General features: G+C 38.2%; 1 protein-coding gene across 1 annotated transcript in view; it reads left to right on the forward strand.

Moving 5' to 3' along the window:
• Positions 1 to 24,301, forward strand: part of COL11A1 (collagen type XI alpha 1 chain) — a 278,405-nt gene that overhangs the window by 81,562 nt on the left and 172,542 nt on the right. The window contains exons 6-13 of the mRNA XM_029063929.2: positions 2,220 to 2,336; positions 2,953 to 3,045; positions 6,977 to 7,231; positions 9,070 to 9,132; positions 16,385 to 16,426; positions 17,170 to 17,232; positions 19,196 to 19,270; positions 22,534 to 22,617. Coding sequence (XP_028919762.1) covers positions 2,220 to 2,336; positions 2,953 to 3,045; positions 6,977 to 7,231; positions 9,070 to 9,132; positions 16,385 to 16,426; positions 17,170 to 17,232; positions 19,196 to 19,270; positions 22,534 to 22,617 — 792 coding nt within the window. The remainder of the gene's footprint in view (positions 1 to 2,219; positions 2,337 to 2,952; positions 3,046 to 6,976; positions 7,232 to 9,069; positions 9,133 to 16,384; positions 16,427 to 17,169; positions 17,233 to 19,195; positions 19,271 to 22,533; positions 22,618 to 24,301) is intronic.

Genomic DNA, 24,301 nt, shown 5'->3' on the forward strand with positions numbered 1-24,301 from the left:
TGGTTATTTTAGATTGGCATTCAGGATTAATGGAAATACAATCCCAAATAAGTAGATTTTAAATAATACATTTGTAAAAATAAAGAAGATGCATTCTTCACAATATAATGCTAAATGTATTATCTTCATTAATTCATTCAATAGTATTTATTGAGTGCTTACTTTGTGCAGAGCACTATACTAAGTGCTTGGAATGTGCAATTCGGGCAACAGAGACAATCCAATCATATCTATTTCATAAAGCAAGCTAGATGAAAGATTTTACTTCTCTCTAATTATTTTCCTTTACTTCTCTTTATTATTGTCAATATGTTTCTAGCAATGTTCAAGCTTTTTGTAACTTGAAAGCAATCATATTTTTAAATCCATATCAGGTTGAACTATTCTTTTTCATAAAGTAGAAAAACATTACAATAATAACATTTATAATGAAAAAGCAAGAATTTTTAAAATCTCATGTAAATAAAAGAACATGATCAACTTCATATAAAAACAAAATGAAATGGCCTGCCATGTAAATAAAGATAATGTAAAATAATTTTACTGTTAAAATGAAATCGTTATAAAAACAAGCAGATATCACATTTGGTCCAATTTAATCCATTTAGTTCTTGCACAGCATGCATTTTCATGACATGTTTGGGGTCCAGTGTAGTTGAGGAAATAGGGATCATTCTTCCCACAATGCACATTTATCTAGAATGAACTTTTCTACATTGCAGGAGAACTGACTTTATTTCCAACTGAAAATTTGACAAACATTATACCAAAATGGCTCTAGGCCAAGCAGCGGTTTGATATCTCTTTTGTTGTGGGTTTCATTCCTGGAGTAACGGAAAATGTGTTCATGTTGACACCATTCTGGCTTAAAAGTTCCAACCAGGGAGGATTCAATAACCTCCAAACCTTGGAAATTTTTGACTGGATATATATAGTTGTCATTTGGTGTCCATTACATTGTTTGGAAGAAGGCTGTCCCAAGTTAATGAGACTGCTGACAGAAATTTTCAGTCTGGCAGTGTCCCTGTTGGAAATATCCCAAGACTTCTAAGGAATATTCTCCAGGGAGTTTTACATTAACTGGCATCACTGTAAAGAAGGAGGCCAGTTGACCAAACAATTCACTGAACCATCAGCAGATTGGCCATTATCAAAATATCCTTCAAAGTGTTTATTTTTTTTTTCCTCTTTTTGAATGGTGAATGCAAGGAAATTCAGATTGACTACAATTCACTCCACACCTACCAGTTTACAATATGCATTAGCTTCAGTAGTTGCTTCTGTATGATTAATATTTGGAATATAGGTGTAGGAGCAAAGTAATAAAGTGTTTTGTTATCTTAATGGCAATCTAAAGATAAATTATCCTGTGCCAATATCCAGTGGAAAAAAAAGTTTTGGCTTTTTTTTTGTTTTAGGCTAAAGTTTCAAGATAATTATTTAGCTATGGTAGTTTAGATAACTTCCTTTAACCTCTTCTTATTTACCTTGTCTTGTCTCCAATAGTTCTTTTTCCCATAGGTTATTAATAATTCCTGGAATTCAGTGGCACAATCTGGCTCCTCTTTATCCTCCATGAAAATGATGGCATCAGGTTAACTTTGTTGTTCATGACCCAGGTGCAAGAGTCTCATATGTCTGACTCCGTGACTCATTGCCAATTTAGAGCATCTAGTCAGATAAGATATTTATAGTTGTAGGGACTATTTTTCTTTTCCCTCAATGTTGGCTAATTAATGGAAAATTTATATGCTAATTCTATTTTCTTCAGAGATGGCATTGCAGAAAATATATGGTGTCCACTCATTCAAAATTACTGTAAGGAACTTACTGAGAAACAATGATTACCAGTGAATGTGCTTACACCTAAAATAACATTTCAATTTATAACTACTAGCTCCATGTTAACTACCTCTAATTGGATATATAATTGAATCACTGAGTTGCATACCTATCCTAACCAAAGATACTATTTTACATTTTGCTGTCAGTAAAACTTGCTTTTTCATTATTGCTGTCCTTGTGTGCTATGAAGAAGAAAATACAGTAGTTCAAATAAATTTATGATGCTTTTGAAAAGACAAACTTTATTTTGTTTGTTGCCTTCTTTCCTTAACCTTTACTCCAAAGTAAAAGTTAAGATGCTTTCCAATACTGCTAATCCGGTTTTTTTTGCAACTAACATAGAACTGCCTGCTATTTTTTCCTCTGCAATGTAGTATGCACCTGAAGATATAATCGAATATGAATATGAGTATGGGGAAGCAGATTATAAAGAGGCTGAATCTGTAACTGAGGGACCCACCCTAATTGAGGAAACAGTAGCACAAACTGAGGTAAAGGAAACAAGTCGATTTGTGATGTGGTGTCTCCTATCCATCATCGTGTGGTTTATCATCTCATTCTATCTGCTTATTCAATTCTTCATATTCTTTTCATGCAGTCCTTTCTGTGTATCTGTACTGGTTGTTTTCTTTGGACAGCACTTGACCTGGAGGAATGGCAGCAGTATTTATTTGGTCCTTTGCTTAATCTCCTTTCATTCAGGCTTCCTATATTTTCTTTTCCATTTTATTTATGTTGTCCATTCCATCTTTCACCGCATTTTTGCAGAAAAGGAAATCCAGTTCCAAAAAGAAGAAGAGGACAGTGGCCCCTAAATCAAAGGAGAAATCTCAAAAGGTCACACCCAAAAAATCTGAAAAATTTGCATCCAAGAAGAAGAAAAGTTACCAGACAGCAGCAAAAGCCAAACTAGGGGTAATGGTAGCAAAGAAAAAATATCAAGATCGTTTCCAGGTCAAGACTGGAAGATCTCTGATGATGAGTCATATATTAGACCTAACCCCACTAGATGAATACCCTTCCACCTAATACCATAACTCAATTTCAAACCTGAACAACCAAGCATTATCATGTTCTGAATGAACTCCTTTTCCTGTTTATCATTAGGCCAATGTTGTTGATGACTTCCAGGAGTACAACTATGGGACTGCAGAGAGTTACCAAACCGAAACTCCCCGTCGTGTATCGGGACCCAATGAGGTAATAAAATTGGGGAAAAAAATTGTACATCAAAATCAATTGCTTTAAAAATATGGGCTACTTTTTGTTATTTACTGGTACATTACATCACTCCAAAGAAATCAATCGTCTCTGAAAATTCTTCATTTTCGTGCTATTTGCTAAGGTAAGTGAGAAACTAGCATTTGTTTCTGATGAATAGTTAAAATGACTAGTTTCTTTATTCAGCCAATTCAGAATTTGCAATGTAGATGTATCTCTCCATGCAAATGCCATTCTATAACGTTGAATTGGCAGCTTCCATTTTCTTTATGGCACCTGCAGTGCCATAGGCAATGCTCAGTATCTTCTGGCTTAAATGTCATAAAGTGATGTTGGAACTTTTTTCAAATCAAATTCAAAGATTGAGAGATTAAATATATCCTCAGTTGCTAGGATGAAACTAAAATTGCAGCATTCATTTAATTGCAGATGAAGGATGAAACATTGTATTTCAGGAAAGTTCTTGGTAAAATATTTTTCTAAGAATTTCAAATAGTAATATAAAGTACACATTTTTTTTAAATCAATAGTGGCCTTTCAGAGTGGCTAATTTTGGTAGAGACTAGTGTTTAGTTGTCTTTCAGATTGCCCTTTGAAATTGCCCTTTTGTGTGCTTGAGATGCTCAAAACCAAAAACCCTTTTAAAAAACTCAAATCATATTTTACCCATTATGAACATGAAAAGGAAAGGATCAGAATAATTTCTGTAATTCAAATTTTTAACTTTGGAAATGGTTGGCAAACAATATGTTTGATCATAAAATGAAGTTATCATGTACAGGACTAGTTGCTTCAAGAATTGTCCTCACATGTACCTGGCTGGGTAAAATGAAGTAAATTACATAAACTGAATGTTGCATACTGGTTTAGAACAATCTGGAGGATAGGCTCTCTCTTTTTATTGTATTTGTTGAGTTAGTGCCTACTCTGTGCTAGGCACTGTGTTAAGCTCTGGGGTAAATTGTGAGTTCGAATCCCAGCTCTGCCACTTGGCGGCTGTGTGACTGTGGGCAAGTCACTTAACTTCTCTGGGCCTCAGTTCCCTCATTTGTAAAATGGGGATTAAGACTGTGAGCCCCACGTGGGAAAACCTGATTCCCCTATGTCTACCCCAGCGCTTAGAACAGTGCTCGGCACATAGTAAGCGCTTAACAAATACCAACATTATTATTATTATTATTAAATTCAAGCTGATCAGGCTGGACACAGTCCATGTCTCACTTGGGTTTCACAGTAAGAATTCACATTTTCAGTTGAGGTAACTGAGACACAAAGAAGTTAAATGACTTGCCCAAGTTCACACAGTGGACAAATAGCAGAGCCAGGATTAGAACCCAGGTCATTTTGACTTCCAAGCCTGTGCTTTATCCACTAGTCAATACTGCTTCTTTCCCAAGATGAGAGATGTACAAATACCCTAGAATTGGGACTCCTCCTGGTTAACTAGTCAGCCTTCCTTGTACTCCTTTCCAGAAGGATGTTTTGGGAGTACTTTAGTGAGTACCTAACTTTCTTTTAATGTTCATGCTGCTTTAAGAGTGAAGACTTCAATGTCTCAGTTAATTTGGTACCATAGAATTCTGGCTCTTAACGTCATATCTCCTTTTCCGCACTTTTGCTCACTTGAGCAGGACAGTTGGGCACACAATAGTATTAATTATAATAATGCTATTTCTTAAGACTTACTATGTCTAGGCACTGTACTAAGCACTTGGGCAGATACAAGCAAAGCAGGTTGAACACAGTCCATGTCCCACTGGGGTTCACAGTCTCATTCCACATTTTACAGATGAAGTAACTGTGGCACAGAGAAGCAAAGTGTCTTGCCCAAGGTCACACAGAAGGCAGGTGGCATAGCCTGGATTAGAACCTTTGACCTTTTGACTCCCAGGCCTGTGCTCTATCCACTACGCCATGCTGCTTCAAGTGTGGTTAGGGTGCTGAATGCCTGGTTTTTAACACATAATGTGTTCAGAATTCATACTAGGGACCTAGAGGACAAAGCCCACGGAGACTGCATGCCTCCTCTAGACTGTGATCCCATTGTAGGCAAGGATGGTCTCTCTTTATTGCTGTATTATACTTTCCTAGCACTTAGTACAGTGCTCTGCACTCACTAAGCATTCAATAAATACAATTAAGTGATTGAATGAAGCACAAAAGGGAAGACCCTATTGTGTTTTGTGGAAAACTGGCCACTGGGTCCTGAGTATTGAGCAATTACTAAGCATTTGGGATAGTACATTAAAATAAAGTTGATAGACATAATTCTTGCCCTCAACAAGCTTTCCTCCTCTACATATGTGAAAATGGGAGATGGGGGACCTCTAGCCCACACCTGCCTCTGGCCTAGAATGACCTCCCTTTTGAGACCCAACAGACGATTACTTTCTCCACCTTCAAAACCTTACTGAAAACAAGTCTCTAAGGGGCATCCCCTGACTTAGCCCTCATTTGATCTTCCACTCCCTTCTGTGTCACCTTTGCCCTTGGATCTGTGCCTCTATTCACTCCTCCCTCACCCCCACAGCTCTTACAAACCTAATCGGCAATTTATATTAGTACCTCTCTCCTCTTCTAGATTGTAAGCTTGTTGTGAGCAGGGAACTATCTACCAACATATCTACCATGCTGTGCCCTCCCAAGTGCTTAGTACAGTGCTCTGTGCACAGTAAACACTCAATATACACAATTGATTGATTGATTCATGGGGGAGAAATGCACGTGAAATGTCCTCCAGGTTTTCTTGTATGTCAGTAGTACTTATCCTAGAAATATATGGCTCTAACCTGGAAATCCAACCTTTTATGTGAGTAATAATAGTAATAAAATGGTAGCATAGGCTGACTAGTTGTTCCAGGATAATTTCAGTATCTTGGAGATTTTCATATTTTTCTAAAATTTCTTGGGACAAGTAACAAAATTCCAGATAGGTTCTGGGACATATGGTCAGTCCAAGAATGAGTAGCTGGCTGATTTCACAGCAGCAAAGGAATGGCTGAAACAGGCAAGGCATTAGCTAGATAAACTCTGGCTGCACCAAAGAATCTGGAGAGATCAGGGAAGTAAAGAATCCCTATGCTCCGAACAGTGAGTGCTAGCTCATCTTTGGTGACAGTACAAATAGGATAAGGGAAACTTTTAATATTGTGGTTCATTTTCTTTTTGAGCATATTCCTCAAATGAGGACTAGACACAGTGCAAAATACACCTTTCCCATTTTTTATATACTTCTAATACAACATCATTAAAATAATTCCAGGATTCATGAGTTCTTTTTTTTCCTCTTCACTGAAGAGTTGGAAAGTGCAAGTATACTTAGTTATCACATTTTCAACTTATTTTTCTTAGAATTTTGTAGACAGTAAAAGTAACATTGGAAGAGTTTACTTGACTGAATTCTAAGTGTTCTGCAAAATCAAGAAAGATAAAAGAAGTTGAAATACTTAATGCTGGATACTACAGTATTACTTTCACTTCCTTAATAGTATTTGTTTTTTAATTCGGAATTCTGAAAGTGTTGGAAAATTTGCCTTTTAATATTACTCATGTAAATTTTTGCTTAAAAGTTTGGAAACAAGCAGGATAGCTTCAGTGTACCTTGCTGTTGAAACAGCAAAATACACATCTTTGCATGTAAGCTAGTTTCCAAGTTTCTGGTGGAAAAAAATGATTTGAAAGTAATTTTTTTTAACATACCTGTGTATGTAGATTTATCTTTCAATTTCCTTGAAAGATTAGCTTTCCGCAACTTCAGTTTCTCATTATAAAACTATTTGCTAGAGTTCTACTAATCTAGCTTTTTATGACTGCTATCGTGCTATCTACACCAGCAAATGCTTAATTGTCTTTACTAATAATAACCCTGTATCCCTCCTATTCTCCAATCATTCACTGCTGATGCAAATAGCCAAATCCGGTTGAAGAAGTATTTACAGAAGAATACGTAACTGGAGAGGATTATAATTCCCAGAAAAAAAATCCTGAGGAATCCCAATATGGAAACAAAGGAGTAGACGGCAGGGACTCTGATCTCCCAATAGATGGAGATTTGGGAGAATATGATTTTTATGAATATAAAGAATATGAAGAAAAACCAACAAATCCCACTATGGAAGAGTTTGGTCCTGGTGTCCCAGCTGAGACTGATATCACAGAGACAAGTGTAAGTTGGCATTGGGTGAATTGTGGTTTTCTTAGATCACTGATGGATTCTTTCTTGTTCATTTTCGTTTTGAGGGGAAGACATCTTCCTAGGCTTTTGGTAAATATGTCTGAAGCCACAAAGGGAGTATGTTATATGAGAATATTCTTATTGCTTTGACTTCAATGTGAATTCTTATTTCTTCTGAAATTTTGTTTATAAATGTAACTTGCTAAATTATAAATAGAAATGCTGTTTAAACTTAGAAAAGTGTGTGTATGTGTGTGTATAATGAAGAAATAATGTGTATATACTAAGCAGTAAGAGATACACTAAGCAGTCAATACTATTTCTTTCATCCCAACTTTTTATTTCTTTTTTGTCGAGTTTGATAAGTCTATTTTAGAAGTGGATTAAGATTTATAAAAAGTGTCATTTCATAATGGCCAAAATTATTTGATCTCACAAAATGAAATATGTTTTGCACATCAGGATTAATAGTTTTTTAACTTTCCAATTATAATTATATTTAACCTATTTCAGTTTACATAGTCAAAGGCCAAATCAGCATAGGTAAATTGTTTTTTGTTTTTCCCCTATCACTTTAGTTCTGTAGAAGTTGCTCTTTCTCTGAATCAGTCAAGTTAAAATAAAACTTCACCATCCAAGAAAAGTGTGCCTCAAAGGTGGGGAAATGATCAGTGTTTGTTTAAGGAACACATGCTACTGTCCTAACCTGGTGGAGGAAATTTGACTAGAGGACAGCACTTCCTATAGCCACTTCCTCCTGGCCTTCCAAAGAATGTCTGAAGAGTCATAAGGTTTCTGAATAGCAGAAGAAGGGTGGTCCTAAGATCTTTTCTCTTTTTCAGAAACTTTCTGAAACTTTGAAGGGTGGAATGAGGGAAAGATTTAGTAAGGTGAAGGGGGAGGACAAATTGTGATGATAGGTTCTTTTGAGTGAGAAAAGTGATATATGATAGAAAAGAATAGGTTCTCTGGTAAGGTGAAGAGAGGAAGGAAGGTGAAGATGAAAATACAAATATCTGAAGACCAAGGCAGCTACTAATAAGTTCTTAGCAGGACAGATCAATTCACTTCCAAAGAACACTCAATATCTTAGGTTAACATTTCTCCACACCAAATTGTAACAGTAAACAGAATAATTACATCACAGTGTTGTGAATCTAATTTGCAATACAATGAGGGGAGCCATGCCAGAAGAGATTGTGTAAACAAAAGTTTCTTACTAGAATAACTGGAGGGATCGGAGATGAGTAACTTTCATTGCAGAGTTACAGATATGGAAAGATTATTAGTGTTGGCAGTTAGTAGGGGTAATTTTTATTCTAAGTGAAAAGCCCATTCAGAAGACTGGGAAAAGTCACTGTTTCCTCATACTATTGTTTTGATTCCTGTGCTGCATCATCTTGTCACTTAGGGTCACATTTGGAGAAGTGCTAATCTTTGGATTCAGGGTCTCAGGTCAACAAGGAAGGCAGTTTCTGAATATTCAGTATTTGCCAAACTTCTAAAGATGGAGGGTGGGCCTGGAAGAGACGGAATTGATGTGTGTGACTCCAGCAGTGTCCAGAACCAGCAAGGATACCTATAAAGGACGTTATTCAATGATAAGATCTTGAAAGTGATCCCAAAGAAGTGGCTTTTAGGCAGATCATATATTCCAAATAGTGTATATGTTACTCCTGACTTTTGCTGGAGATTACTTTCAGATTTCTGTTGCTGACTTGTTCATTCCAAGCACTTAGTACAGTGCTCTGCACATAGTAAGCACTCAATAAATACTATTGAATGAATGAAAGATGAGTTTCAAATCATTTTTGTTTTTCACTGGAAAGGTGCATGGACATGGCGCATATGGAGAAAAAGGACAAAAAGGAGAAGCAGCTGTAGTTGAACCTGTGAGTATGAATGCAGATATTTTATCTTTATTTTTTTACATTTTTTTATCTTTATTTTTTTATAGACCAGCAATATCACCTAATAGTCTCTAGCTATGGTCATCATTTGTTATTTCATATTCTGGCAGTGTTTGTGACAGAAAATTTCTCATATATTCATCCTTTTCACAAGCCAGACCATTGTTTCTCAATCAGCCAATCAATCAATCTTATTTATTGAGCACTTACTATGTACTAAGTACTTGGCAGAGGTCAGTATAACAGTATAACTCCCACATTCCCAGCCCACAATGAGCTTACAGTCTAGAGGACTAGACTGTCAAGACCACTGACTTGTGTTCATGATATATAAGGTTCTTAGCTTTGATCATGACTGTGATACTGTTGTTGGGTAGGGATTGTCTTTAACAGTGCTAAGTGCTTAGTACAGTGCTCTGCACTTATTAAGAGCTCAATAATTATGATTGAATGAATCATGCAGAAGCAGCATGGCCTATTGGCAAGAGCCTAGGCTTGGGTGTCAGAGGAAATGGGTTCTAATCCTGGCTCAGCCACTTGTCTGCTGTGTGACCTTGGGCAAGTCACTTCACTTCCCTGTTCCTCAGTTCCCTCATCTGTAAAATGGGGATTAAGACTGAGAGCCCCATGTGGGACAACTCAATTACCTTTTATCTATCCCAGCACTTAGAACAGTGCTTGGCACATAGTAAGCGCATAACAAATACTATAATTATTATTATTATGAAAAATATTGTTTACCTATTAGGCTAGTCCTTCTTAGCAATAAAAAAATGTACAGAAGCCAAATGCTCAAAAAGTCCATTGAAACAAGAGAATTAATTGCTCAAGGAGGGAATGATCTACTAGGGTGGGGAGACTGTAGGTTTCCATACATAATAATGATGGTATTTGTTTAGTGCTTACTATGTGCCAAGCACTGCTCTAAGCCTTGGGGCAGATACAAGGTAATCAGGTTGACCCAAGTAGGGCTCACATTCTTAATCCCCATTTTACAAATGATATGTTAGGCCCAGAGAAGTTGTGACTTGCCCAGAGTTACAAAACTGATAAGTGGTGGAGCCAGGATTAGAACACACTACCTCTGACTCCCAAGCCCATGCTCTTTTCACTAAGCCATGCTGCTTCTCATTTGTCTTAAAGTGAAAGAAGTTTTGATAACACTTTCCCTGCCGGTGTTCTCTGGGTTCGATCAGTCAATCAAGTAGTCAGTGGTATTTATTGAGCATTTACTGTTGGGCAGAACATTGTACTAAGTACTTGAGAGAGTACAAAATAGTAATATTTATCGAGCAGCTACTGTATATAGAACATTATACTTGATGCTTGGGAGAGTTCACTAGAATTAGTAAACATGATTCCTGCCCTTGAGGATTTTACAATTCACTTCCATTTTACAAAAAATCTGCAAGAGAGCCAGGATCCAGTTTTGGCCCTGTTGGGATTGTTCATTCATTCATCAATTTTATCATACTGATTGAGCGTTTATGGTGTGCAGAACACTGTACTAAGTGCTTGGGAGAGTACAATACAACAATAAGCAGACTCATTCCCTGCCCACAACAATCTTAGAGTCTACAGAGGGATACAGACATTAATATAAATAATTATTTTCTAGGTAATGCATTTTGGGTGATCCAAAAATTCATCCAGTACTTAGTTAACATTAATCCAATTGTTGACAAAACCAAAAATGATCCACATCTATAATCCTTACTTTTACTCCAGTCCATTCATCATCACCCTAATCCCAATAACTAAGATTGTGACAGATCAATTTAAATTGCTTTGCAAATTAATCAATGGTACTTATTAAGCGCTAACTAAGCTCTTGGGATAGTACAGTAAATCAGAGTTGGTAGACCCACGGGCATGCCAGAGGGATCTTAGAGTCTAGAGTTGCTGCCGACTGATGTTGACTCAACTTCAGGAATATGTTCTCAGTGACTTGCTTTCTTCCTCCTTTCTGTATTTTTTGATTATGGACCTCTGATGGTCAGAACCAGTAGTAATTTAAAAATCAGTCATAATGATAACAAATGTCATTATAGCATGTTTCCTTCATGACTATTAAAAAAAGTTCCATCACTCATTAAGAAATTCCTTCCTAATATATTTTGCCTGCCCAAATATCTGGTTGTTCAGATGTGGGAGAAGTTACTGATGTAATCCTGTAATAACTAATTTAGCAATGCAGCTGTTATCACCTACCCTAAAATTTATTTTCTAGAATGGTATATATTCCCCAATATCTATGCTCAATTTTCTAAAGACCAGTTTGGCTACCATGGCATTTCTTGCTATGCACACAGTAAGCATTCAATAAATACAATTGATTCATTCCTTAGATATTAATTTGAAGCTGACTGCACTCTCACTTGCTACCCCTTCTCATTTAGATTACACTGTACTTCTTACATTCTATCAACAGTTAATTAACATTAAGGATAATTTAATTGTAATTATTTAAATTCAGTTTCCAAAATTCACCATTATAATTAATTCACTGTATAATGCTAAGGAACTGTTGATATAGTAACAATAGGAAGCACAATTTAGAGTGCCAGGTACATAGGAATTGCTATTTATAACAATTATTGTAATTGGGTTTCCTTCTAACTTGAACAGCATATAATTAACCAGTTGACACTGTTTACCTTTGAATATCACAAATTATTTTAGAGTCCCTAGTTGTGATCAAAGCCAGGAGTCCTCTAACTCCTTTTATCCCATAAGCTTTTGATCTTTCCAACTGTAGTTTGGCCTGCTACAAATATTTCTAAATTGTCTAACCACTATTGGTTGGACAGGGAAAGACATACAAGTTTACTTTAAGGAATCTGACTCTTGAAGCCTCCTGCTGTCTGAGAGAAAAGGAGGGGATAGAGTAGTACAAGAATGATGATGATGATGATGATGGTACTTGTTAAGCATTTACTATATGCCAATCACTGTGGGTAGATAAAAAGTAATGAGGTTGTCCCATGTGGAGCTCACAGTCTTAAACCACCCTTTTACAGATGAGGCAACTGAGGTATAGAGAAGTTAAGTAACTTGCCCAGAGTCACACAGCTGCTAAGTGGTGCAGCTGGGCTTAGAACCCACAACCTGTGACTCCCAAGTCCGTGTTCTTTCCACTAAGCCTTGCTGACATGCTGCTCCCAAGAAGAGAATTGTAATCTCTTAGCCACTCTAGCCCATGGAAATAGCTGCCCTTCTTGGTCCCCATTTGGACTTATTAGTCTCATCTAGCACAGAAATAGCCGAGAGAGGAAGAAAATGAATTCATAATGGGAAGAATTGTTCCTGATGTTGCTTAGTGATAAGTAACAAGTACACTTCATACAGTTTATGGAGACACAAGTGCCTCAGTTCCTCCATTTTCAATCTCCTGTCTTTGATCCCCATACATCTTTCTTTAAAAACCAAACACTTCTAGTCCTTTATAACTCACTCCAGGTCCTGTAGAAACCTCCCCATTTTATTAATTTAGAGAAGCAGCATGGCTCAGTGGAAAGAGCATGGGCTTGGGAGTCAGAGGTCATGGGTTTGAATCCTGGCTCTGCCACTTGTCAGCTGTGTGACTGTGGGCAAGTCACTTCACTTCTCTGTGCCTGTTACCTCATCTGTCAAATGGGGATGAAGACTGTGAGCCTCACATGGAACAACCTGATTACCCTGTATCTACCCCAGCACTTAGAATAGTGCTCTGCACACAGTAGGCACTTCACAAATACCAACATTATTATTATTATTAATGCTGAAATCCTTTTGGATCTTTACATCCATCAAATGTGTAAATGTTATTTTTTACAGCAAGGAGTACACCTATTGAATTCTTTGCCAGGAGAAATTGTAAAGGCAGAAGGGATCTCATACCACTAACCTACAGCTGTGGATTACCTTCAGAGTCCATTTTCTCCCGCTTGTGCATGAGCTAAAGAGCACTGCTGGCAGAAATCTAGATAAGATGAACTCATCCACCTCAAATTTATTCTTACCTGCTTTAATGGCTTTCTTCTGCCTGTCAAAATTATTTTTCCATCCTCATTGACATCCAAGATCATTGCCCTTGCCAGTTTCTCCAGACATATAACTCCCGCCTTACATCCTTTAAACCCCCATCACCCCTTACACTTGTCCTTAATAACCTGGCCATCTACTTCATTGAGGAAATTGACATGCCCACGTCTCCCCCATCCTAAAAAAACCCGCTCTTGACCCCACTTCCCCCTCCAGTTATCGCCCTATCTCCCTACTACCGTTCCTTTCCAAAATCCTAGAACAAGTCGTCTACAATGAATGCTTAGAATTCCTTAACTCCCATTTTCTCCTAGACCCCCTCCAATCTGGCTTCCGTCCCCTCCACTCTACCGAGACTGCTTTCTCTAAGGTCACCCGTGATCTCCTTCTTGCCAAATCCAATGGCTCCTACTCCATTCTAATCCTCCTTGACCACTCTACTGCCTTTGACACTGTCGACCATCCCCTCCTCCTCCATACCTTATCTCACCCTGGCTTCACGGACTCCGTCCTCTCCTGGTTCTCCTCTTACCTCTCTGGCCAGTCATTCTCGGTCTCCTTCGCTGGCGCCTCCTCCCCCTCCCATCCTTTAACTGTTGGAGTTCCTCAAGGGTCAGTTCTTGGCCCTCTTCTGTTCTCCATTTACACTTACTCCCTCGGTGAACTCATTCGCTCTCACAGCTTTTACTACCATCTCTACGCAGATGACATGCAGATCTACATCTCTGCCCCTGTCCTCTCCCCTCCCTTCAGGCTCACATCTCCTCCTGCATCCAGGACGTCTCCACCTGGATGTCAGCCCGCCACCTAAAACTCAACATGAGCAAGACTGAGCTCCTCATCTTCCCTCCCAAACCCGGTCCTCTCCCAGACTTCTCTATCACCGTCGATGGCACGACCATCCTTCCCGTCTCTCAGGCCCGCAATCTCGGTGTCATCCTTGACTCGTCTCTCTCGTTCACCCCACACATCCTATCCGTTACCAAGACCTGCCGGTTTCACCTCTACAATATCGCCAAGATCCGCCCTTTCCTCTCCACCCAAACGGCTACCTTACTGCTACAGGCTCTCGTTATATCCCGGCTAGACTATTGTGTCAGCCTTCTCTCTGACCTCTCTTCCTCCTCTCTCGCCCCGCTCCAGTCTATTCTTCACTCCGCTGCCCGGCTCATCTTCCTGCAGAAACGCTCTGGGCACGTCACTCCCCTTCTTAAACAACTCCAGTGGTTGCCTATCGACCTCCGCTCCAAACAAAAACTCCTCACTCTAGGCTTCAAGGCTCTCCATCACCTTGCCCCTTCCTACCTCTCCTCCCTTCTCTCTTTCTACCGCCCACCCCGCACGCTCTGCTCCTCTGCCGCCCACCTCCTCACCGTCCCTCGGTCTCGCCTATCCCGCCGTCGACCCCTGGGCCACGTCCTCCCGCGCTCCTGGAACACCCTCCCTTCTCACCTCCGCCAAACTGATTCTCTTCCCCTCTTCAAAACCCTACTTAAAACTCACCTCCTCCAAGAGGCCTTCCCAGACTGAGCTCCTCTTCTCCCTCTACTCCCTCTGCTACCCCCCCTTTACCTCTCCGCAGCTAAACCCTCTTTTCCCCCTTTCCCTCTGCTCCTCCACCTCTCCCTTCCCATCCCCACAGCACTGTACTCGTCCGCTCAACTGTATATATTTCCATTACCCTATTTATTTTGTTAATGAATTGTACATTGCCTTGATTCTATTTAGTTGCCATTGTTTTTACAAGATGTTCTTCCCCTCGACTCTATTTATTGCCATTGTTCTTGTCTGTCCGTCTCCCCCAATTAGACTGTAAGCCCGTCAAACGGCAGGGACTGTCTCTATCTGTTGCCGACTTGTTCATCCCAAGCGCTTAGTACAGTGCTCTGCACATAGTAAGCGCTCAATAAATACTATTGAATGAAAGAATGAACAGTATCGGGCATGATCTCCCAAAAATCTTCCTTGCCCCTCCACAGTCCCTCCCTCCTCCTGCACCTTCTTCAACTTTCTCATCTTTCCCAGAAGTATCTCAAGAGGACATCTCCTGTCCTTTCCTTAATCCACTCCTTCCACCTGTGGATCCAACCCCATCCCTTTACATCTTATGAAAACATTTGCTCCCTCCCTTCTTAATAATAATAATAATAATAATTGGTATTTGTTAAGCACTTACTATGTGCTAGGCACTCTACTAAACTCTGGGGTGAATACAAGCAAATTGGGTTGGACTCCATCCCTGTTCCAAATGGGGTTCATAGTCTGAATCCCCATTTTACAGATGAGGTAACAAGTACAGAGAAATGAAGTGACATGCCTAAGGTCACACAGCAGACAATTGGCAGAGCTGGGACTGGAACCAAGGTTATTTTGACTCCCAGTCCCAGGCTTTATCCATTAGGACTCAATGCCTCTTCTTCCCTCCCTAAACACCATCTTCAACTGCTTGCTTTCCAATGACTTCTTCCACACTGTTTTCAAACATGCCCATAGCTTCCTACTTTAGGGACAACTGAACTACCCTAGAATAGTATTGCTTATATCCTTAGACATAATTATAAGAAACTGTCTCTAATTTGTGGAGAGGATTACCTGGTTTTAGCAGAAGAGGACACAGCCATAAAGCATTCTTCCCCTAAAATATTACTGTGATTTCATACATTATGAAATATTCCTGGAATCTTTCACGGTCCATCCGCAATACGCAAGTCACTAGAAAGGAGGAGATTTGAGTTTTATTACCATATCAGTAAATCAAATTTCATAGCTCTCATTTTTTTTCTTTAACCCAAATATGTTTGAAACCAAACTGACTTTGGGGAGTTTGATAAGGCTTATTTAGAAGAAATGCAGATGCACGATTGCATAATGGGTAGGCAACAGGTCCAGGAATTAGAAGGACCTGGATTCTAATCCAGGCTCCACCATTTGTCTGCAGTGTGATTTTGGGCAAGTCACAACTTCTCTGTGCCTTAGTAACCTCATATGAAAATGGGGATTTAGATTGTGAGCCCCATGTGTGACAGGGACTGAGTCCAACTTGATAAATGTGTATGTACCCTAGAGTGCTTAGTACAGTGTACCTAGAACATTGTAAGTGCTTAACAAATACTATTAAAAAAGGATTTTTGTTGTTAATGAGTTCTTGTTCATTCAAAATTATTTAATAAAAAATGTGTTCAAAATTGCTTCTCTCTTTATTTTTTTGTAGGGAATGCTTATTGAAGGACCACCAGGACCACAAGGACCCTCTGTATGTGTTTTTTTTTTAAAATATGTTTTACTTTTCACAATATTTTGATTAAATGGATAAACCTCTTATGTATCCATATTTCTTTGATAGGTTAGTTCAGAAAACTGTAATGTCCCTATATTAGAAGTTTGGGGTTGAAACTTAGGGTCTTTCCTTTGGAATTCAAGTATTTTGGAATTTAACAATTTGCTGCTCTCTAGAGAACTCCAGCTCAGGATTTAAGGTTTTACATTTTTCATTCTCTTCCTTGATAAGGTTAGTCTAATTTATTTCTACATTGCTGAGATTATGGGAAGATCCATGATTAATTCAGAGGAGCAGGGCAGTGGGGTAGGAAGAGGTAGAGAAAAGACAGAGTTAGTATTAATTTAAGTGAGTACAAGTCTAGTAATATTACTCTCTGAACATTGAATGGTTATATATTCCGTAATAGGTAATCATTTTTATCTCACTTTAGTTTCAAATTTTATGTTGCCTCTTTCTATTTTCCTGGTAATGCTTTCTGTTACTACTCTCTCCTTAGAATTTCCTTAGAGAAATAGCAAGAAAAATCAGTAGAGAAAAATAGAACCAGATTCAAAATTGCTCCTGAATATAACACTGTCTTAAAGGAGTTATTAGGCCAATAATTAGTGAATTAACTGAAGTGAATTAGTGAATTGGACTAATTTCCAAGTGTATGCTATGTGATTTTTGTTTACAGAAATAATTACTGTTGTGTTGATATGTTTGTGTTTTGATAGGGTCTCACAGGCCCACCTGGACTACAAGGTCCAACAGGCCCTCCTGGTGACCCTGGTGAGCGGGTAAGTAAATGTATGTTGTATTAATGAAGTCTGCAAAGTTTAAAAGAACAAATGCACATTCTGGAGGTAGAATAGGAGAGTTATATGAAGGATAATGGTGTCTCTTGAAAATAGACAATGTTCAAAATTAACTTTTATAAATGTAACTTAAAACATCATAACATTCTTTGTCTTCTATTGCTTTGATAAAACATCTAAGTTAATGGTGATGATTCAGTACATTGTTTATGGGATGTAATGGGACTAGCAAAAGCAGAAATCCTGATTGGAAGCATACATTACTTAGAACTCTGCCCAGCACTTCCTTTAAGTCCTTTGGTGGGTTTCATTTAGTAAGATGGTATAACTGGAAAATATTGAATGATAAATTGAGCATCCAAGCAATTATCAAGTTTAAATTAAGATTTAAGCAGGAACACCATAAGGAATTCTTTTCAGAATGACTTTATATATTTACTATAATAGGACCTTTTACAGAAAGCCTCAAAGGGACACATGCAATACCCATCATATTGTTATTGAAAGACCACATTTTCATCTCATATCAAGAAACTTTTATTTGGGTCAAATTATGAATTAAATTACACTGAATTCTGCTTTGCAAGGAATATACAACTGCCAAAGTTAAAATGGTCACATAAATGATTTCTGCATAAACAACTATATAAGCTATAGCCATTGGTAACCCAACTATTTACTGGTTACTTGACTGTTGTGCTTAGAAAAAAAATTAGAATGTTTAGAATGATATTTCCACTCCAGATTACATTTTTGCATTTAATTGATTTTGAAAAACAAGTCAATTCCATAACCATTTATTTTTTTCTTTTCACAAGGATTTGATCCATATGCTCTTTATGAAGTAAACTACTTCTTAGTATTCTGGATTAATTGATTTTGGAAGAACTCACAATTAACTAAATTAACTAATTATGCTTAATGAAAGGATGATTAGAATTGTGGTTTCTTAGAATGTTATGCCAGCAGAATATTTATACTTAAGAACAAATGTGATGAATGGCACAGCTAAGGTATTAGAGGTACTAAGGATTGTTTGAGCTTTGAAATTTTGCTTTAGGAAATTTCAAGAGATTCGTTTCACACTAGAGATCAACTACTAAGGAAAGTCCCTTCTAGTCTAAAGCAATTCCCTAAATGAGTTAAATGCCCTTGTAAGATAGTTACTGTTTGGTAATACCCTAATATTTTTAGTATAATTTTACAGTTGTTAAATGGACAAAAATGATCAGTGTTGGTCAATGCTAAATGAAACCTAATTGGTCTCTAAAAGTCGAATGGAGAAGCAGTGTGGCCCAGTGAGAGGCAGAAGACCTTGGTTTTAATCCTGACTCTAACACTAACTTGATGATTGACATTGGGCAAGTTGTGAACGTTCCCAATGCCTCAGTTTCCCCATTTGCAGTACGGCAATTACATATTCTTCCTCTCTCTTAGATTGTAAGTCACATGTGGGATAGGGACTGTTTCTGTCCAGAATGGTGTGTGTCTCCCCAGAGCTCAGCTGGGTAGCAGTTGACCCATAATAAGCACTTACCCAATGCCACAGTTAATATTAATTTAACTTTTTGCCAAGCTTTTGTTCATATGTTGTATAGGTCTCTACTTTCAACTGAAAGATTCAAGTTTGTATTTCATACTTTTGTGGAACTGAAAATTCTATTTTTCAGATTATTTTTACGGGCTTTCGCCTTTTGAATTTTAAAAGGATAAATTTAGCACAGTCCAAATCAAGTTGCCTTTAGCTCATATATTATGAAGGCAAACATTATGAAAGCAATCATCTAGTAGAAATATACTACTCAAACATATTGGGCAAATGAAAATATGTGGTAAAGAGAAGAAAAGGAATGCAAATTACCTTGTGTAACTGTAGATTATGATAAGATATTCTGCTTTCAATGAATCTTGATTAATCTTTAATGTATTGCATTTATTTTTGCAGGGCCCAGCAGGGCGTCCTGGTCTACCAGGGGCTGATGGTTTAGCTGGTCCTCCTGGAACAATGTTGATGTTACCAGTAAGTCTTTAATTCTTCTTGACTGGACAAAAATTAATATGTGGTAATCTACATGATCAGAATCTTAATTTAAGAAGTCAAACTCAGCATTACAGTAAAAGTCCCAGAAACAAAGCCAAAATTATTTCCTCCTCAATACAAGAGTGCTGCCTTTGGCTTAATTTGTAATTTTTCCAAGGCCTAGAAAATCAATCTTAAATAAATGACAAAAAAATTGTCTTCAATTTGTAATGATTTTGAATGTTGAAGGTATTATTGTCATTATCATTAATGATTGCCTCATATTCAACCCGTGTTGATTGAAAGACTAGTTCATGGAATAGAATGTGTTAAAGACTTAGAAATATAAAATATATGTAATTAATACATATCCTAACTTTCATAATGCTTACTGGGCTACCCGAGTAACAAACCCACAGTGGTCAATCCTCCAAACATTATTACCAGAGACACCTGGCAAGTTCTAGCACAAATTAAGCATTGAATTCCCAGTGATCTTCCAGCTAAGAATTATTGACTAATTGACACACTTATTGTCATCATTGTCACCTGACTTTAGACCATTCCCTCCCTCTAGACTATAAACTCGTTGTGGGTGGGGAATATCACTGTTTATTGTTGTATTGTACTTTCCCAAATGTTTAGTACAGTGCTCTACATATAGTAAGTGCTCAATAAATATGAGTGAATGAAAGAATCATTACTCTGTGTGCAGAGGAACATATTAAGAGTTTAGGATCTTATTTTGGGATCTTAATCTTTAAGGATCTTACAATCTAATTCAGGCAGACAGATGAAAATAGTAAAATACAGTAGGTAAAGATTTAAAATAAGAAGTTCAAATTACTATCGAGATTAAATGAAATGAAAATAGTCAATCAATCTATTTTATTAGTAAAAGGTTATATATGCATAGGAATTCCAAGCAGGGGCTGATAAACATGAGCAGGACAATGAAAATTAGATAATTCTTAGGGTGACTTTGAAGATGGGAAAGAGCCAGTGTGGTACATTGGAGGTGAGAAGTGCAAAGGAAAGACATCAGCAGTGGATTAGCAGTAGTAGATAGAGTTAGGGCACAATAAGGGGGAATTAGGCCAAGTTGTAGTAGGTGTCTAATTTGGAAGGAGCCAAGAGTACAAATCAGAATGTAGTGAAGAGGAAAGTAGTCAGGTAAAAATGGCACAACTGCTGGAGAACCTGAAATCCAATCATAATGTGTTTTCATTCAATAGTATTTATTGAGCACTTACTGTGAGCAAAGCAACTGTACTAAGTGCTTGGAAGAGTAGAATATAACAATAAGCAGACATAGTTCCTTCCCACAAAAAGCTTACAGTCTAGAGGAGATGAACTTAATACTCAGAGAGATGGGTTGCAATTGGAGGTTTTTGAAGAGGGGAGCACTACATTCTATGGCATTTCAAGAGTTAGTGAGACTGGATTTGGGGGAAATGTGCATCTGTTAGCCTCTGCTTCCAAACAGTAGCCAGATCTTCATTAGGTAGGAGCCTGGTGAGCTGATTGAGTGCTTTAAAGCCTTATCATTCATTATAAGGAGTTTCTCTTTGATGTGCTGGTGGATAGGCAACCCTTGGGGGTTCTTGAGGACTGGGGAGACATGGACCTAACATTTTTTATAGAAAGATGATCCCTGTAGCAGAGTGAAGTGTGGACTGAAGTGGGGAGAATCAGAAGGCCATGATGTCAGTGAGGAGGCAGATGCAGAAGTCAAGATGGAATATAGGATAGATAATTGGATCAGTGTGGTAGTGATTTGCATGGAGAGGATAGGTCAGATTTTTAGCAATTTTGTGAAGATAAAATCAAAAGGATTTGGTGACAGATTGAATATGTGGGTTTAATGAGAGATGAGTTGAGGCAACCCCAAGGTTGTTATCAGTTTTATTGTTCATTTTATTGTTCCTTCCTGGAACAGGATGAAATATATCCAATGTGGGAGATAACTCTTTCCTAATTAATAATAAATTAGTATAAGGTAATTAAGTGACTATTAAGCCACTTTCATCTCCTTGTAAGAGTTATTGGCCATGTTCTGCTTCACGCCTAAACTGAGGTACTTTAACTTGGGGAAGGTGAAACTCAGTAAAATCACAAGCTGCTTTGTAATGAATTTCTAGAATTCCAAGAGTACAATAAAGTTTTAAAATCAGCAACAGAGAGGCACATTTCCAGTTACACTGTTCAGAGAAGAAAGATATGTAGACAAATCAAAATAGAACCTAAGTTTTCCTCATGTCAAATTCAGAGACCCTCTTCCACTAAAAAATATTGCAGGGCACAAGAAGGCCTTTTCATTTATTACTACTTTCATTCATTACTTCTTTCAGTTAATTTGTGATATGATTGATTTTGTGTAAGAGCTTCACTCTTATTGGAGAGGATTTTACCCCCCTCTAACACTTAAAATAAGTGGCATAATAATAATAATGTTGGTATTTGTTAAGCGCTTACTATGTGCAGAGCACTGTTCTAAGGGCTGGGGTAAACACAGGGGAATCAGGTTGTCCCACGTGGGGCTCACAGTCTTAATCCCCATTTTACAGACGAGGGAACTGAGGCACAGAGAAGTGAAGTGACTTGCCCACAGTCCACAGCTGACAAGTGGCAGAGCTGGGATTCGAACTCATGAGCCCTGACTCCAAAGCCCGTGCTCTTTCCACTGCGCCACGCTGCTTCTCTGGCATAAATGTTGCTAATCTGGTTGCAGCACTAGTTTTAGGTGATGAGAGGGATGCAGTTGCCACAGGGAACTTCATTAAGGGATTGAAGTGGACTAACAACAGGTAAAAGTTGGAAATAGCACTCTGTCTCTCCTGAACTGAATTGGAAGCTGGGCTGGTGTGAGCAGGGACCTGGGAAGAAAATGAATGATTCTGGACCATGTTAGGAGTGGGATGAGGTACCCCCCTGGAGAAAGATTCCCGTTTGGGAGGGGTTGAACACACTTCTTCAGATTCTGCTGTATGTGTGTATTCAGCTTAAGCTAATGGAACAGGATGGGAGGCAGATAATTTTCAGACTCAGGGTAATCACATGTCTGACACTGGCTCTGATTGACGTGATAATTGGTATTAAAGTATTCTTCAGACATTTGAAATCATAAATCTACTTCAGCTTTGACTATTTTGAACTCTTCCAATTTGTTCTATCACCAGTCTAATCTAATCATTACATGAGGATGTCAAAACTAAGAATTATTGAAACTCTTAAATTTGTATTTTTTTCTGTAATGTTTTTAGTTTCGCTACGGCGGCGATGGTTCTAAAGGACCAACTATATCAGCTCAGGAAGCTCAAGCACAGGCTATTCTTCAGCAAGCCCGGGTAAGAATGAGAGCACATCTTTATTTCTCAAATTAACAGTCTCAAATGACAAACCAAGCCCTCTGGAATATGGTTACTGCTCTTTGTAGGCAGCATATTAAATAATGCTTGTCCTTTGTTACTGAAAATTGAATGGAAACAACAATGTTTAATTTAATAATCAATCTGTTGCATCTGCTTATCACAGAGCTTGGGATTCCCATTGGTATTCTCTCCCCACCCATGAGATTCATCATGAATTACTCTATCAAATCCACAATTTATTTACAAAAAGCAATTATAATATCAGAATGCATGCTCTGGGCAATGGAAGATAATGTTCTACATCATTTACGCTCTATACAGTTGCTTCCAGTTGATGTTGATATCTTCTAATGCATAGGTTTGTTATCATCATGACTTCATGAAATGACTCCGGAAGATCTTATAACTAATTTTTTATATGAATGAATGGGTTGCAGTTTCCTTTCTTGTTAAAATATCAGCTGAAAAGGAAAGAATGGAGTTGAAATGAAAGCCACATAACTCTCTAACCTTTCCCCTTGAGAAGCAGCATGGCTTAATGGAAAGAGCAAAGAGCACAGGAGTAAGACTCAGGAGATCTGTTTTCTAATCCCAGCTCTGCCATTCACCTGCTATGTGACTTTGAACAAGTCCCTTCATTATTATGTGTTTCAGTTTACTCATCTGTAAAATAGGAAATAAATAGTAATAAGAATTAACAATTGTGTTATTTGTTGAGCACTCACTATGTGCCAGGAATGGTTCTTAGTGCTGGGGTGGGATACAAGCAAATTGGGGTGGACACAGTCCCTCTCCCATGCTGGGCTCACAGTCTCATTCCCCATTTTACAGATGAGGAAACTGAGTCCAGAGAAATGAAGTGATTTGCCCAAGATCACACAGCAGACTGATAGTGGAGTCTGGATTAGGACCCATGACATTCTGACTCCCACTACACCATTAAATACTTGTTTTCTTTTAATCTCTTAGCCTTTGAGCCCCATGTCAGGTGGGAACCATGTCTGACCTAATGATCTTGTGTCTTTCCCAGAGCTTTAGTACATAGTAAGCACTTGACAAATACCCCTGTTATTTTTATTGGAAATGTATCAATATCATTAACATAATAAACACATACAATATATAAAGTACTGTATTTAATTCTGGGGAAAATGGACAGACATTAATTCAGACCAGGTCCCTGACCCACGGGAAAGAAATAGACTAAATTCAGCGATTCAGAAAAAGAAGACCCTCTTTAGGTCCTCACGCCCTGTGGCTTAGATTTACATAAATCTACAGCCACTCCCTTGGAGAACTCATTCACTCACATGGCTTCCACTACCACCTCTAGGTGCATAACAACCAAAGCGTCATCTCTGCCCTGATTTATCTTCCTCTCTTCAGTCTTGCATTTTTTCTGCCTGCAAGACAGCTCTACTGGGATATCCTCCCGTCACCTCAAACAGAATTTATCTTCCCACCCAAAATCTTCCCTCCCCCTCACTTTCCCATCACTGTAGATGGCACCACCAAGCCCCTAACGTAGATGTTATCCTTGACTCCTCTCTCTCATTCAACCCACAAATTCAATCCATCACTAAATCCTATCAGTTCCACCTTCACAATATCACTAAAATCCATCCTTTCCTCTCCATCCAAACTGCTACCATGTTAATCC

This window comes from Ornithorhynchus anatinus, chromosome 4 (genome assembly GCF_004115215.2).
Source record: "Ornithorhynchus anatinus isolate Pmale09 chromosome 4, mOrnAna1.pri.v4, whole genome shotgun sequence".
NCBI lineage: Eukaryota > Metazoa > Chordata > Mammalia > Monotremata > Ornithorhynchidae > Ornithorhynchus > Ornithorhynchus anatinus.